Raw genomic sequence first — 16162 nt, 5'->3', positions numbered from 1 at the left:
GCATGTTCATAGGATTGGTTTAATGACTTAAATTGAGTTATAAGTTCATTAATTTCCCATTCATTACGAAAGTGCTCGTAAATGTACATTTTTATACTTTGAGTGTGGATTCACAAAACGACATTTATTATTGCTTTTCCCTTAATAATATACGTTTTCCAAAAAAAGTAGTATTTCATAAAGATAGATGTTTCATAGTTTTGTATTTGTAATGCAATTTTTGTATACCATTTCCCATTTTGTCTTTATTATAGGAGTAGTAGTTAGGGTGAAAATAAATGAAACAGTTTATATCTGTTTTATGAAATAAAGATACATTTGGTTTTGTAATTTTTTTATAATGTTAGTATAAGTGTAAAAACCTTATACATCTAATTTTTTTTTTTATTATTTGGGGTTTGTTGTACTATATCCGATTCCAATGTAATAAATAAATAAAACGAATAAACTAATAAAACACATCGAGAGTATTTGGAATCAATCCATTTCTTAGAATGATTCATAAAAACAGGTTTCTTTCTAGCAAATCATAGAGACGAGAATACAGATCTTATCCTGACATATTTCCACGATCGAGGTTGACATGCATTTCTTTAGGACCCGCTATTCTCTACAGCGACAATGCCAATCTTATTTCCAAGCTTGATTTGATTGTCCATATCTAGTGTATATTTATAAAATCTCTTTTCCACAAAATTATATTTTCGTCACAAAAAGTTGTTCTTGTAGTCTAAACCTAACTAATTGTAAAAAAAAAAAAAAAAAAAAAAAAGTAGCTAGGACCGTGTGAATAAGTTGTCGTCCCAAAAGAGAGTTTTTGATCAACAAGTTTTTTGATATATGCGGGTTTGACCTGATTGATTTGGAGTTGTGTTCCAACAGCTCACAAGACAACGAGGAATATATAAAGTCATTCATACGCCAGAGTTCAAGTTCCTCTGAGAGATGGAACAAATTCGGAGTGGTATCTTTTGATTGATTCCACAGCTGCAACAGCAATAGCTTCTTCTTCGGGATAATAAGCAATCGGATCTGATAGATGCGGTTCTGGAATCATCAGCACGCCTTCGAGCATGGCGTGGAGGCAGTACGCTGCATATGTTACATGATACCCGCCTTCTTGCACCATAAGCAACCTTCCATGGCTGTGCTCCTCTGCAACTCCCCTTATTATCTGACCAATCCTTCTGTATCCATTCATTGTCAGGCTTTGTCTCCCGTTTGGATCAAACTGCAGATTCGACAGTAAAAAGTGGTTATCCGTCAGTCCATGACATTCTAATCACCTCTCAAACTAGACATCGGCATCTCTAGCAAATGTTTGTAGCTAAACCAATAGTTCTAAGCTGGAGAACTTTAAGAGACATTTTCCTGTGAACCAGATAATTCATTAACTTCCATGGGCCAAAAAGTGAACAGCTCGGTTAGTAAAATTTGTGATGAAATAAATTCACTAAGCTCAATAAGGGGACCACTAAGTAGTGTAATAAGAACCAGAAACCATATCTTCCTTTACTCTTCTCTGAATCAGAATGCAAATGAAGAACACAGAACAAATTGAAGCAAAGGAACCAAAGATCCTAGGGTGAATTCGAGCACCGTAAACTCTTTCAATGCCAAACCAATACCCAAATCTCTAGACAACCCCTTCTACCTTTGATCATCTTCTATTTATACTAACCTTTATCTATCATTTGCTAAGTAAATATTAGAGAGGTGACATGGCTGATGCAACAGCTACACTCTTCTAACCTCTTATGCAGACTTATCACAGCAGAGCCATCAGAGCCGCATAGCTAATTACCAGTAACCAAGACAATAATTGTGAACAAAACCATGCGTAAGTTCTCAGTCAGATAGCCTACATGCATTTGGGCAAAGAAAGAACTTACAGCACTGGAGTCTTGACCAACAACGAGAACAACCATATCGGGTCCAAACCTTCTAACTGCAGGAACCACCAGCTCAGTCATGGCATATTCATAGCCACGGTCACCAGTGCCATTCGGTAAAGGGACATTCAGATTGTAACCCAATCCCAGGTCCTCACCAAGTTCGTCAATCGACCCTTTCTGCGGGTGAGATGATCCCCATGATCCATGGTTCATATGAAGGGACACCGTAAGAACCTCATCAGATGAGTAAAACCCTTCAGCTGTGCCATTTCCGTAATGTACATCGATGTCAATAACCGCAACTCGGGAACAAGAACCCGAATTCAATGCCAGCTTGACAGCAAGAGCCGCATTGTTGAGGAAGCAATACCCATCAGCTTGAGAAGGCTGTGAGTGGTGGCCTGGTGGGCGTACCAGAGCATATGCAACTTTTCCATGGCAATCAAGAATATGTTGCATTGCTGAAAGAGTTGTTCCAGCTGCAAGAAGAGCAGCTTCCCACGAGCCTGGGCTCATGAAAGTACCAGCAGCAATTTCACGCCTTTCTCCTGATTTATCTGCCTCCACTAACTCGTCAATATATTCTGCACAAGGATCACAATGGATTAGTATTACTGTTACATGAGAAAGCAATAAGCACAAATCAAAGTCGAATTTTTTAAAGTTGCTTCTTTTCTGCCCTAATTCGAACCTTAGATCGATGTACCTGAAGTGTGAAACATTAGAAGCTCCGAAACGATTGCAGGACGGCCGGTAAACCAATTGACATGGGGAGCGATGGGCCCTCGTCGGAGTATCGAAAGCATGTTCCTGACGCGATCGGCGTTCTCCGGGTGCTTCTCCAATACGTCGAGGAATCCTGGGTCGTGTCCGGTGTCGAAGACGCCTTCTACGGCGTCGTGTCGGAGCATTCCTTCGTGCCAGAAGACGTCAACACGACTTTTAGCCATCGGAGAAGCCGGCGACGGAGATAGGCTTGGGACGTCGTCGGAGGCCATCGGTGGTGTGATGATGGAGGAAGGTCACGAGAGTTCACCTCTTGTGCCACTGATCGAGAAATGCTAACCTCTTATGCCACTGTTATGTTTTGTTTTTATTTTTGAATTTATTTTAATTCGTAAAATTGAGTAAAAGACATAAAAACCAAACCAAATTCTAAAAACTATGACCCAATCTTAATAATCCGATCCAAGCCCATGAAAAATAATCCGACCCATAAAAAATCTTCAAATTTTACCCTAAATCTGAAAAACACAAAAATAATCTAAGTATAAATCGAGAAACTATAAATCGGAAGAAGAAGAGTCGAGTTCTCGAATCTCCGTCACTTCTCTCCGTCGCTTCTCATCGGAATCGCTTCAGACCGTCCGTTTTCGTCGTCTCCGGCGTCTTCGTGTTGCCTCGGACCGTCTGCGTCTTATCCGCCTTTCGTTTCCTCCGCGTCTCGTCTCCTCCGAGTTCGTCTTCGTCTCCTCCGTCTCTGTTTGCATCTTCGTCTCCTCCGGTTTAATATTCATATTCACACTATATAATTCCATATCCGAAATTCAAACATAAAGCCGTAAAGTCAAAGTAATTACGTGTTGACTAAATTTTTTCTTTCCTAGCCATACACCGTTGACCACTTCAATGGCTTCGCGCTCGTCTTCTTCTTCTTCTTCACCACACAAAGCCACAATCTTTTGAATTTTCCTCTTCCCTTTCTTTCACCATCATCTCTCTCTCGGATCCATGGCCTATAACAATTTCACCCGCCTCGATGCTCAATCCGCCGCCAAGAAAGCCGTCTCAGTGATCGGATTAGGTTACTATCTCTGCTCCGATGTTCGTTTCTCCGCTTGTAAAACTACACCAGACGGTTCCAGGTTAGTCGAAATCGTCCCGACCCGGAACCGTGACTTAGTCTTCCCCGGTGGGATCGTCGTTAACAACGTCTCGAGCTCGATTAAGTGCGATAAAGGCGAACGTACTCGATTACGCTCCGATATACTCTCTTTTAATCAGGTTTAGTAAAATCTAATCATCACTGGTTCGTGTTCCTGTTTGTAGAAACCCTAATTTTGAGTTTGATTTTTGTGTAGATGTCGGAGAAGTTTAATCAAGATATGTGTCTCTCCTGGAAGATTCCGTCGGGGATGTTTAATAATATGTTTGCGTTTAGTAAATGTTGGCCTAAAGATGCGAGCTCTGTGAAGAATTTAGCTTATTGGTTCATTAGCTTGTATATACGTGTTGAGATTGTTAGGAAGCAATTGACTCTACGTGATGAAGTGAAACGTGAGGTTCCTTCTTCTTGGTACTCATGTAGTTGTTGGAGTGAGTACTAAATTTTAAATTTAGTTGTTCCGGTTGATCCAGGGACAACTACTAATAATCCAGGGACAACTATGTGATAAACCAAGGACAACTACTAATAATACAGGGACAACTATATGATAAATCAAGGACAACTACATATAAGTCGAAGTTGTACCGGTTGAACCAAGTACAACTACCATTACGGCAGGTACAAATACTAATAAGATTTCATGAAAACACAAATCCATATTCCAAAAACACAAATCCATATCCAAAATACAAATTCAAATATTACAAAGACTAGGTGGTAATCATACAATATTACCACCTTGAAAGTAACCCTTAAGCCTCGCAATCTCGACTTCTTTTGTGGCTAACCTCTCTTTAAGATCATCAATTTCTTCACGCATAAGACGAAGAGTTTCTCGGATCGACTCCAAAGCAGGATTTCCATCCCTTGCATATTCAAAAGAGGTTAAAACGGCGAGATAATCCAGATTTTGAGCAATTAACCCAGATCAAACTTAAAGCAATTAAACCTTAACGGCGAGATAACCCAGATTTTGCAAAATTTGAAGAAATCTGAAAACCCCAATTTTTGGATTTCTCGTTTTCAAAGGAAGAAGAAGAAGAGAGAAGACGAAGAAGATAGAAGCGAGATGTGAGAGAATTACCCAGATTTTGCAAAATTTGAAGAAATCTGAAAACCCTAATTTTTGGGTTTCTCATTTTCAAAGGAAGAAGAAGAGAGAAGACGAAGAAAGGAAAGAAGAAGAGAGAAGCGAGATGAGAGAGAGAGAGAGAGAGAGAGAGAGAGAGAGAGAGAGAGAGAGAGAGAGAGAGAGAGAGAGAGAGAGAGAAAAAAAAACTTATTTCCAAAAATCATCACAGGGTGGGCCCGGTTTGAGTCAAAAGCTAGTCAAAGACTACTGTGAACACATTTATGTGGGACCCTTGACAATTAGATTTTCTACATAGTTGTCTTTAGATGTTCAGTTGTCCTGATTTGCTCACAGTTGAACTATTTCAAATTTTGTAATTTTGTAGTTGAACCTTAAAAATAATCTTAATTTTCTAGTTGTTACCATCAATTTCCAAATTATATTGGTTTTTAAGAAGTTTTTATAGAATAATTTGTAAGACTACATAGTTTCCATACTTATTCCATCTTTATAGATGATCTTGAACTAAATGTTGCTTGTTACCTAATGAGTGATATGTGTAAAACAAGTTTATGTAAACATTAATTATTGATAATGTTAAATATCATATATTAAAAATATTAAATGTACTTTCAGAGTTTTAAAATGTTTAAAATCACTTATTATGGTTTAATTTATGTAATTTTATGTTTTTGTAGTATTAGTTGTTCCTAGTTGTACCGGCTGAACCCAGAAACCAATCTTACTCATACTGCAAAGTATAAAAATAGTTTATATTACAAACTAGTCTTACAAACAATAATCCATATATTACAAAGTATTATTAGTCTTACAAATAAAAATACAAAGTTGTTTAAGTTGTTCCGGTTGAACCCAAATGGTTCAGTTGTTCTAGTTGAACCCAAGTGGTAAAACAGTTGTACCGGTTGAACTAGAGAATTAGTCAAGTTGCTTCTGGATGCTCGGGCTTTTAAAAATCCACTCATTCCCTTCTGAATAGTACCCTCCATAGTCAAAATGTACGTTAGTCTGGCTCTTTTTCTTCATCGCCTCCTGAAATTACAACAATTTAAAACATAATTACCACTGGTACACTTATACTAGTTGTACCAGTTGGCCTACAGTCTATTATTTGTACCAGTTGGCCTATACTCTAACAGTTGTACCAGTTGACTATGGAGGGTACTATCCTGAAAATACAACATTTAAAAACAGCACAAATCTACACCATTTTTCACAGTTATACTAGTTGTACCAGTTGGCCTACATATTATCCGTTGTACCAGTTGGCCTACATACTATCAGTTGTACCAGTTGACTATGGAGGGTACTATCTTGAAAATACAATAATTAAAAACAGCACATACACCATTTGAACCATGAACTCAAACGATATAGCGTATAGTAAATTTTTAAAAATCCACTCATTCTCTTCTGAATAGTACCCTCCATAGTCAAAATGTACGTTAGTGTGGCTCTTCTTCTTCATCGCCTCCTGAAAATACAACAATTTAAAACATAATTATCTACACCATTTGTCACAGTTGTACTATTTGTACCAGTTGACCTACATACTATCATTTGTACTAGTTGGCGTATAGTCTATCAGTTGTACCAGTTGAATAATTTGACTTATTTGTACCAGTTGAATAACTTTCTGTTAGCTATACCAGTTGACTGAGATCTGACTTGATTCTACATAAGATGTGACTAGATTCAACAATGGACGAGCTACATTCGTTTAATTACCAATGCAAATACCTCCATTCGCCAATATACATTCGCTAATCCAAATAAAACCCAATTTTCATTTGAAATCCCTAATTTTAAAAAATTCCAGAATACTCATGAAATACCTAAAAACAAAACAATGGAGCAATGTCAAGAGGATATGTGAGAAGAAACTAACCGATTTCGAGAAGGAAGAGGCGCCTGTTGAGCCGTAGTTGCAGATCGGCGGGAGCGGCGGAGGAGGAAGAAAAGCGTCGGGGTCGGGGAGGAGAGGAGAGAAACAAAAAACGATTTTGTTTTTTTTTTTTTTTAATTTTTTCTATTTCTTCTTCTTTATTCATTAAAGGTAATTTCGGTACTTCATATTTTCGATGGCATGTAGATTATTGGGTGGCAGGCCAGATCATTTTTTTGCCAAAAAGTGGCATAAGTGATAAAAATTCGAAGGTCACGCGTAAGGCACGTGTTCTGTAAGTGAGTCACGCCATTGAAATAAGGGGTATACATGTCTTTTAAAAGTAAGAAAGGTGTTTACTGTGGAATCTAAATAAACTCAAGGATTAAGTTATTAGTTACTTGCTAATGTGAGGTTAGTGGACAAATTTTGGATAAGAGAAATTTCGTGCTTATTGGGCTGGACTGGACTGGACTGAACATGCTGATAATGACACGGTATAATACTGTTATTGATTGGAGGAGTTTTTTGGATTTTATTATCCCACAATTTCTTTTTCTTTTTTATCTGAAAAAATTATATTCTTGGCACTTTTTTTTTTTTTTTTTTAAAGATATTCTTGGCTCTCATAAAATAAAGAAAATATAATTGAATTGTTATGATTACTAGATTTAGTTAGAACAAGATTTGCCCCATTTCTTACGATGAAAAACGAGTTAACGACTTTGAATATTCGTCAGTCCACCATGCGACGACTTGAGAAAAACAACAAAGACTTGAAAAGATGAAAGAAAAATCCAAACCTTTAGGGGTAATAATGTAATTAAACCAAACGACACTGAGTCAACATTCTTCTTTGCTGCTTGCTATTATTAAAGGGCCAAGCACAATTTTTCACCAACCATGGTGAAGTGAGAGATTCTAAAAAAAAATGGGATTACCTCAAAATAAGCTCAGTTTTTTCTGCCGCTTTCTCTTTTCTGTGCTCACTATTGCTCCGTTGGCTTTCTCCGAGATCTTCTTAGAGGAGCATTTCGAAGGTGCAGTATATAATATACTAACACTCTTCTGTTTTTTCTGGGAAACAAAACAACGATTCGTTATCGGTTCTTGTTTCCTTTTGATTTTATTGCTATGATCAGTAAGTAGTAACTTCCTTGGTAGATTTTGACTTGTTTAAGGTAGTGAATCCAAATCCATCACTCACTATAATCTTCTATTATAGGCTTTTCATTTTCTGGTTAATATAACGAATCTATGGTTGTGGATTTCTCTTTCTTTTTTTTTTTTTATTTATTTATAGATTTATGCAATTAACTTAGTAAGATGTGTTCAGGTGGATGGAAAAGTAGGTGGGTCTTGTCTGATTGGAAAAGAAACGAAGGCAAAGCTGGAACCTTTAAGCACACTGCCGGTAAATGGCCCGGCGATCCTGACGATAAAGGTTATTCCTTTCGCCGACCTTTTTTGTTATCTTAATTTCTAATTGCACAACTCCATTCTTTTGGCGTTAAGGGTTTCACTTGATTTTTGCAATGCTAAGTAGATTTTGTACCAGCTGCATTTGCAGAGTAAGAGAATCTTAATCTCCGTTCTCTCTGCTTTCATGCTTTGCCCTGTGATCTTTGCTATGTTGCAGTGTTTTAGTTCTTGTCAGCTGCCAGTTGTGTGTAGATCTTTAGCTCTTTTGTTTTTGTGGAGTAAAACATGGAGTTCTCAAGTGTACTGGCTTTCGATATTTGAAGTTATCTTGAAGAAAATAGAATGTTTAATTGGTTAAAACTAGGATTTGTATTTTAGTTCTTAGATATGTTCGTTTCAGCAACAGGTTGTGTGTAGATCTTGAGCTCTTTTGTTCTGTGACAAAGTTATGGATTGTCAAGTGTACTGGCTTTCGATCTCTGAAGTTAACTTGAGGAAAATATAATCTTTTTTTGGTTTAACTTAGGATTTTTTTCTTTCTTTTTTTTTATTTTCTTCATGTGTTTAGGTATTCAGACCTATAATGATGCCAAGCATTATGCGATCTCTGCAAAGATTCCTGAGTTTAGCAACAAAAACCGGACTCTTGTTGTCCAGTACTCAGTCAAGATTGAACAAGATATAGAATGTGGTGGTGCTTACATCAAGCTCCTCTCTGGCTATGTTAACCAGAAGCAGTTCGGTGGTGATACTCCTTACAGGTAATCTTGTGCCTTATACCTTAATGCCTTTTTAATGAACATCAGTTCCTAGAATGTTATATGCAATCTAAGTCAAGTTGCCTAGATTTAGTTATATCGTTGTTGCTATGAGACCAGACCATAGTGGGAAGAACAATGGGGATGGTGATCCCACGAAAAAGTGGAGATGTTTTTGAATTCAATGAACTTATAGATGATTGATTACATGTCCATGCTTTTTGCTACAAGGTCTTCACATGGTGTTGTTGTGTTTGGGGATTCTCATTAGTTCTTCTTTTTCTATGTAGTCTAATGTTTGGACCAGATATATGCGGAACACAGACGAAGAAACTTCATGTTATACTTTCATATCAGGGACAGAATTATCCAATCAAAAAGGATTTGCAATGTGAAACAGACAAATTAAATCATTTCTACACATTTATTCTGCGGCCTGACGCTTCCTACAGCGTTCTGGTGGACAATAAAGAGAGAGAGTTTGGTAGTATGTACACAGACTGGGACATCCTTCCTCCAAGGAAGATAAAGGTCAAGAATGCAAAGAAGGTAACTGTCTGGGTGCTTATAAGGTTTTCCAGAGTCTTTCTTAAATGCAATGTGAATTGCTGAACCAAACATTTGCAAGACTGGATAACCTTTTCCTGAGATAGTTACACTTTGCTTTAGCTACCTATTATAATTTATGATGTATGACGAGAAAAATGGATTATGGTTTTGATCTGAGGTTTTACTAAATTTTCCTAGAAAGGGCAAGATATGCAGTAACACTACATTTCTTTTAGCTTTCACCTTGATAGATTTTTACCAATCTGTTTTTTGTAGCCAGAGGACTGGGATGATAGAGAGTACATCGATGACCCAAACGATGTCAAACCCGAGGTAACTTTTTAATAAACTTAACAATATAGAAAATACTATTTGTATTGAAAGAAAGTTATTCAGTTCCCATTCTGTTAATTCGTAGTTTAATTCAGGCAACTGGTTCTTTCTTTCTTTTGTAACCAGGGTTTTGATTCTATTCCGCGTGAAATTCCAGATCGTAAAGCTAAAGAGGTATGTACTTTTTAATTGGATTCTTTGAATGATTGTTTTGTCGTTATTTTAGTATTAGTCTCAGATATCCATCATTCTTTCTTCGTCCTATATCACTGAAAATTTTGAAACTATGGCTCTTGTATGGAATTCATTATTTTGTGATAGTGTGAAGCTTTATGTCTTATATCTCTCTCTACTTGTTTAGCCCGAGGACTGGGACGAGGAAGAAAACGGTCTCTGGGAACCTCCAAAGATCCCAAATCCTGCATACAAAGGTCCTTGGAAAGCAAAGGTTATTATTTGACAGTCATTAATGGTTATATAGATTAATGGTGAAGATCTTCTACACCATTTGACATTTCTCAAAACATTATTTTCCTACAGAGAATCAAGAACCCGAACTACAAGGGAAAATGGAAGAACCCATGGATAGATAATCCAGGTATGTTTCTGCCTATTTTATGTGTATACTAGTTTTGAGCTGGATTTTCTTCTTGTAAATACTAAGCTTGAGCTTCTTGGTTTTGAACAGAATTTGAAGATGATCCAGATCTTTACGTTCTGAAGCCTATAAAATATGCAGGCATTGAAGTATGGCAGGTAAGCCTACAAAGCTTTCTTGAATTCCATCAAATATTTTTTATAATCACTACATCAGTCACCAGACATGAATGAACATTTATATTATCGTCACTGCCAATTAGTTATTTTAACATATATATGCAGCTTGTACATATAGGCCATCCAAATTTTTAGGGTAAAACTTTTGGGATTAACACAAAACAAAAAGTAACAGAAAATATCATATAAAAGCCTTCATTTTAGTTATTTAATACTGCAGGTGAAGGCTGGCTCTATCTTTGACAATATCTTGATCTGTGATGACCCGGAATATGCTAGAAGCATCGTGGATGACTATTTTGCCCAGCACAGAGAGGTAGATTTCCAAACCTTTGGATATCTTTCGCTTCTTTTTTTGGATAAAACCAAAGATGTTTTTCGATCTTAGGAATGTGTAGTAATTGCAAATGAGATTTTCTGCATGCTTTTTATATACGAAAATGTCTTATTAGTAATTTGATATGCTATATACTTGGCCATACGCACCAGTCTGAGAAGGAGTTATTTGCGGAAGCTGAGAAAGAAAGAAAAGCTAGAGAAGATGAGGTTTGTAGTTTACAAACAAGTTCTTGTTCCCTTTTCAAATCTTCTCTGTATATCTTAGTTACGAGCATGGCCATACAAACCGATGTTTACAGGAAGCTCGGAAAGCACGGGAAGAAGGTGAACGAAGGCGGAAGGAAAGGGACCACCGGTATGGAGACAGGAGGAGGCGTTACAAACGAGTAAGTAAAGTACATATGGAGACCTAATGAATTCTATAGTTTTTCACCTTCCCAACTCTGTTATATCTGGGGACCAAGTGAGTGACTATAGTTGCAAATGGTTTGTTTTGTTTTTGCAGCCGAATCCACGTGATTACATGGATGATTACCATGTAAGTGGTTTTCTATTATTTCAAACACTTAAAAAAAATGGTTTATGCATTGTAGGACTGAATCAATCATCTGAATTGTTCTAAAATTGGTATGATTCTGAATTTCGTGTAGGACGAGCTGTAAGGCGCAGTGGTGGGCATTTGGAAAGCATTGGGAAAGTAATTATATTTTGCTCTGGATGTGTGATTGTAATTTCATAATTTGTAACCTTTTGTATTCATATATTAATCTTATAATGTATTTTCGCATGAAATCTTGACTTGTTATTTTGCTTTCAATACAAACTTTCTAAAATTGGCAAGGACGACAAACTACCATGCGGTGATCTGTGAAATTAGATAGAAGTGGTAATTTTCATTTTTTTACCACAGATAATTTATTTGCATCCTCATAAAGAAAATAGTCGAGTTGAACTGAGGTTGGCGTTTCTTAGAGAAAATAAAATAAAATTGGAGACCTATGGCTACAAAATGTGGTGACTGGTGAAGGTAACCAACCACGTACATTTGGAGGAATTAATGTGAATACATTTTAAGAAGTCGTAGACTCTAATAACATTAGGTAAAAATTAGACAAAACTAACTAATTGTGTAGCATGTAGACCCTTTTGATTAAGTTAAAGAGGAGATCTATGTGAAGCAGGGGCGGATCTAGGTTGTGGGTAGGTAGGGCACGTGCCCCATACTACATTTATAAAGTTCAGTTTGTAAGACTGTTCATGTATGAGAAGCCAGCGTTATTGGTTGCGTTCTTTCACTTTTTGCCTCATGCTCGGGTTCAAATCTAGTCATTAAATATTATTTTTGTTATATCTAACATGTTAGTTTATATATGAAAATAATTACAAAATTCTATATCCATCCATACACATCTGCACAGATTGTAAAAAATAAATTATATGTATTGATGAACTACATTTTTATCACGAATTTTATATTTTGATAACGACTAATATATGTAATATTTTTGTTAAAAATATAAAAATTAAATAGTACCCCAGGCTATATATTGCTCTAGATCCGCCACTGATGTAAAGCATGTTTACTGCTTTCTAATGCGTTGGTTTACTCTTGTTTTATGAAGCTTGTTTAATGTTTATCACCGACATCGTCTCATGCATATCGGACACTCGTCGTCCCTCAAAAAAAAATATTGGTCCTAAAACATTGAAAATTCTATTTCATATAAGATAATCGCCAGTCGCAAATGATAATCAACCATAACATATAGCTTAAAAAAAAAAAAAAAAACATATAGCTTAAAAGGTTGTTTTATTGTCGATGTGTCACTATATAGATTTAAATTCACATAATATTATTAATATATTGTTGAAAGAGACAAATCGTCAAATGCTACCTCACCTAGCTAATGTTTTTTTTTCTTTCTTTTTTTTTTGACTTAGAAGGCTATCTATTTGCATCCGTAATGATAAAAAAGTAGTTTACGAAAATGAAATGATAAATATAAGAGTGGTATTTTATTGTGTGAAAACGAATACGAAAGTCAAAAGAAAGAAAAAACGAAAGAATTTAAAATGCGTTTTATGTTGGGCACAAATGTGTAAGTGTACCTTTTCCCACTTTAAATGTACGGTTAATAATCACATCAGCAGCGACTTTAGGAAATAGAAAATTTTCACAATTGACGCGATACGCATTAAAGTCGTTATCAATAGACCTTTTTTGTGGTTTGTTCTTTAGTGGTTCGTTTAATCTGGAACGTCCTTATAACATACGAAATATATTTACTTTAATTAGCTATCTAATTACAATAGTATTCAATTGATATAAGTAATGGTAATTAATTGCGGAAAGTTTAGAGAGGTGATGGTGCACGGTGCATCTGAAGAGCTTTTGATACGTAAGTGGAGCACTCATGATAAGCGAAGTTGTCTATTTATAAAGTGTTAATAAACTGTAGTTTTTATAATGTGACACACTATTGGAATCCAATGACTACATTACTTATTTATTTATTAAAATTTTATTTTATTGTAGCTGAATTTTGTATGTGATTTTAGCGGTGTTTTGTGTGACCCGAATGTTGATGGAGGCTAATTGTAGTCCGTTCAATGAATAAACACTAATATAATAATCATGCAAATATACATATATGTTAGTGCCTTGGTGGGAATATATCGAACTGACAGAAGAAACATGAGTTGAAGTAGTCTTTAACTAAGACGATCAAAGAGGTTGGTGATGTCAGACATCAGTAACTAGGCTAATCAATCAATTTAAATGTGTAAACAATTAGTCTAAAGACCAGTGCCAGCCCGGTAAATTTGGATGCCCTAAGCAAAATTAAAGTCCATAAAAAAAAATTCTTTTAAATTAGATTTTTACCAGTAAAAAGAATATTGTAGTTGTCTTTAAAAGCCCACAATATTTTTAAAAGGTCCTACAAAAATTATTGTATATAAGAAAACTTAACAAATTTTTAGGTAAAAAAGCTTTCAAATTTTGAGGCCCTAATCGGTGGCTTCGGTGGCTTGCCCTCTGCGCCGGCCCTGCTAAAGACTTCCTACAGGTTTCAAGATCATCATAATTATTGATTATATCATGTGGTGTTAATCTTCTATTATGTCGATTAAGTGGAGTATATCTATGGACTAAATGAATGGAGCTTAATTTTAAGCTTGACCCGCTTCGGATCTCTAACTCAAATCATATTTTACTTTTTGTCTTTATTAAGAAAATTTTAGAGACTTATTATATTCAAACGATGGAATAACGGATATTCATACAAAACCAGGGTTTAAATTCAAAAAGTAAGGTTTAATAATGGAGACAAATACCTAATTACTTATAACTTACCCTCCACTTTAATTTGCCCCCCATTGTGTTCAAGAGTTTTGAAAAAAGCAATTGGACGTAAAAGGGCAAATAGACAAACGAGCACGAGCCCGTGAGCATAGGAGAACATGGGGCACCTTCATTAACATTTTCGTAGGGTTAATAATGACATCTCGCAATAACACTTATCAATCAATTTCTCGTACACAAAGTCTCTTTAATTAATTATACTATAAAATGACCCACGCGTTGGTTTAGTAATATATTATATTTGTATAAAGATTAAATATTTATAATCATAACAGTTGAAGATAACTCTAAATATTAAAAATTTGATTAATATCTAGGGAGACTCACAAAAATGCCCCTTTTTCAATACCCATTTTCAAAAATGCCCCATTTGGATGTCCATTTTTAAAAATACCCCTTTTATGTACAAAATGACTAAATTACCCTTCTTTTAATAAAAGATATCATAAATATATAAGGAAATATAACAAAATTATGTCCACAAAATACAAAATATTTTTTGGCGGGAAAAGTGATCCCGCAATTTTCCCGCCAAAACACTTGTAAAAAACTTTTAAAATACCTTGTAAAATTTTCCCGTAAAATTTTTTCAAGCCAAAAAATTTTCCCGCCAAAAATTTTTTTTTGCGGGAAAAGTGATACCGCAAATTTTTTGGCGTTAAATTTTTGGCGGGAAAATTTTTGGCGGGAAAAATTTACAAAGTATTTTAAAGGGTTTTTACAGGGTATTTATAAGGTTTTACAATGTATTTTAAAAGGTTTTACAACGTATTTATAAAGTATTTATAAGATATTATAAGACTTTACAAGCTATTTTATAAGGTTTTACAAGTTATAAGGTTTTACAAGTTTTTTATAAGGTCTTGCAAGTTATCAATTCCTAATAAAACCTTAAAGTACCTTGTAAAACCTTTTAAAATACATTGTAAAACCTTACAAAACACTTGGAAATACTCCGTAAAACCTTTAAAATACCTTGTAAATTTTTCCCGCCAAAAATTTTCCCGCCAAAAAAATTTCGGCAAAAAAATTGCGGAATCACTTTTCCCGCAAAAAAAAAATTTTGGCGGGAAAATTTTTTGGCGGGAAAAATTTTTACGGGAAAATTTTACAAGATATTTTAAAGGTTTTTACAAGTGTTTTGGCGGGAAAATTGCGGGATCACTTTTCCCGCCAAAAAATATTTTGTATTTTGTGGACCTAATTTTGTTTCAAATAAGGGTAAAATGGTCATTAAAAATTAAAAGAGGGCAAACTTAAAAATGGACTCTCAAAAGGGGCATTTTTGAAAAGGGGTATTAAAAAAGGGGCATTTTTAACAATTTCTCTAATATCTATGTTGTATTTCATTTGAAAAATAAATATTTTATTTTTTATTTTTGCATAATTTTCTTAATTAAACATTTAATAATAAGTAAAAACTCTTTGTAGTATATTGCTCTTACAAATTAATGTTTTAATTTCAATTTTATTTTTTTCTTTATAGTTTTAGAAACATAATTTTTACACTACCTTTTTTTTTTGTTGTAAACCTCTTTTTTTACACTATCATGCATTTAAATTTTACTTTCATACTAAAACTTATTAGCACATTAAAAAATGAGAAATTGTTAAAAATGCCCCTTTTTCAATACCCCTTTTCAAAAATGCCCCCTTTGAGAGTCCATTTTTAAGTTTGCCCTCTTTTAATTTTTAATGACCATTTTACCCTTATTTGAAACAAAATTAGGTCCACAAAATACAAAATATTTTTTGGCGGGAAAAGTGATCCCGCAATGTTCCCGCCAAAACACTTGTAAAAACCTTAAAAAAACCTTGTAAAATCTTCCCGTATAAATCTGTCCCGCCAAAAAATTTTC

The 16162-nt window shown here is 35.1% G+C and overlaps 3 protein-coding genes across 3 annotated transcripts; 2 read left to right on the top strand and 1 right to left on the bottom strand.

The window, feature by feature from the left end:
- Positions 1 to 651: 651 nt before the first annotated feature.
- Positions 652 to 2969, bottom strand: LOC9328521 (histone deacetylase 8). The gene is made up of 3 exons (XM_021012670.1): positions 2602 to 2969; positions 1893 to 2479; positions 652 to 1231 (listed from the first exon to the last, which is right to left on the bottom strand). Exons 1-3 carry the CDS (start codon positions 2891 to 2893, stop codon positions 929 to 931), a joined length of 1182 nt encoding a protein of 393 aa, XP_020868329.1. The 5' UTR covers positions 2894 to 2969; the 3' UTR covers positions 652 to 928.
- Positions 2970 to 3502: 533 nt separating this feature from the next.
- LOC9328520 (MACPF domain-containing protein NSL1) lies at positions 3503 to 4756 on the top strand. The gene is made up of 2 exons (XM_002892412.2): positions 3503 to 3899; positions 3977 to 4756. Exons 1-2 carry the CDS (start codon positions 3627 to 3629, stop codon positions 4220 to 4222), a joined length of 519 nt encoding a protein of 172 aa, XP_002892458.1. The 5' UTR covers positions 3503 to 3626; the 3' UTR covers positions 4223 to 4756.
- A 2762-nt stretch (positions 4757 to 7518) lies between these two features.
- On the top strand, positions 7519 to 11772 carry LOC9325759 (calreticulin-3). The gene is made up of 14 exons (XM_002892411.2): positions 7519 to 7801; positions 8098 to 8205; positions 8752 to 8944; positions 9232 to 9490; positions 9767 to 9823; positions 9950 to 9997; positions 10185 to 10271; positions 10364 to 10421; positions 10512 to 10579; positions 10821 to 10916; positions 11090 to 11146; positions 11239 to 11325; positions 11445 to 11477; positions 11590 to 11772. The coding sequence occupies exons 1-14, from the start codon at positions 7693 to 7695 to the stop codon at positions 11599 to 11601; spliced, it is 1272 nt and encodes a 423-aa protein (XP_002892457.1). The 5' UTR covers positions 7519 to 7692; the 3' UTR covers positions 11602 to 11772.
- The last annotated feature ends 4390 nt before the right edge of the window (positions 11773 to 16162 follow it).

This window comes from Arabidopsis lyrata (assembly GCF_000004255.2).
Source record: "Arabidopsis lyrata subsp. lyrata unplaced genomic scaffold ARALYscaffold_1, whole genome shotgun sequence".
Classification (NCBI taxonomy): Eukaryota; Viridiplantae; Streptophyta; class Magnoliopsida; order Brassicales; family Brassicaceae; genus Arabidopsis; species Arabidopsis lyrata.
Note: the sequence above shows the minus strand (reverse complement) of the source record. Positions and strands in the feature narration are given on the sequence as shown.

What these genes read in the sequence shown, in the direction of transcription:
- LOC9328520 (XM_002892412.2), top strand. Translation starts at nt 3,627, where the DNA reads ATGGCCTATAACAATTTCACCCGCCTCGATGCTCAATCCGCCGCCAAG. An exon ending in ATATACTCTCTTTTAATCAG is followed by an intron (nt 3,900 to 3,976) that starts GTTTAGTAAAAT and finishes ATTTTTGTGTAG; the next exon opens with ATGTCGGAGAAGTTTAATCA.
- LOC9325759 (XM_002892411.2), top strand. Translation starts at nt 7,693, where the DNA reads ATGGGATTACCTCAAAATAAGCTCAGTTTTTTCTGCCGCTTTCTCTTT. An exon ending in CTTAGAGGAGCATTTCGAAG is followed by an intron (nt 7,802 to 8,097) that starts GTGCAGTATATA and finishes AGATGTGTTCAG; the next exon opens with GTGGATGGAAAAGTAGGTGG. An exon ending in CGGCGATCCTGACGATAAAG is followed by an intron (nt 8,206 to 8,751) that starts GTTATTCCTTTC and finishes TCATGTGTTTAG; the next exon opens with GTATTCAGACCTATAATGAT.
- LOC9328521 (XM_021012670.1), bottom strand. Translation starts at nt 2,893, where the DNA reads ATGGCCTCCGACGACGTCCCAAGCCTATCTCCGTCGCCGGCTTCTCCG. An exon ending in TCTAATGTTTCACACTTCAG is followed by an intron (nt 2,480 to 2,601) that starts GTACATCGATCT and finishes ATCCTTGTGCAG; the next exon opens with AATATATTGACGAGTTAGTG. An exon ending in TTGGTCAAGACTCCAGTGCT is followed by an intron (nt 1,232 to 1,892) that starts GTAAGTTCTTTC and finishes TCGAATCTGCAG; the next exon opens with TTTGATCCAAACGGGAGACA.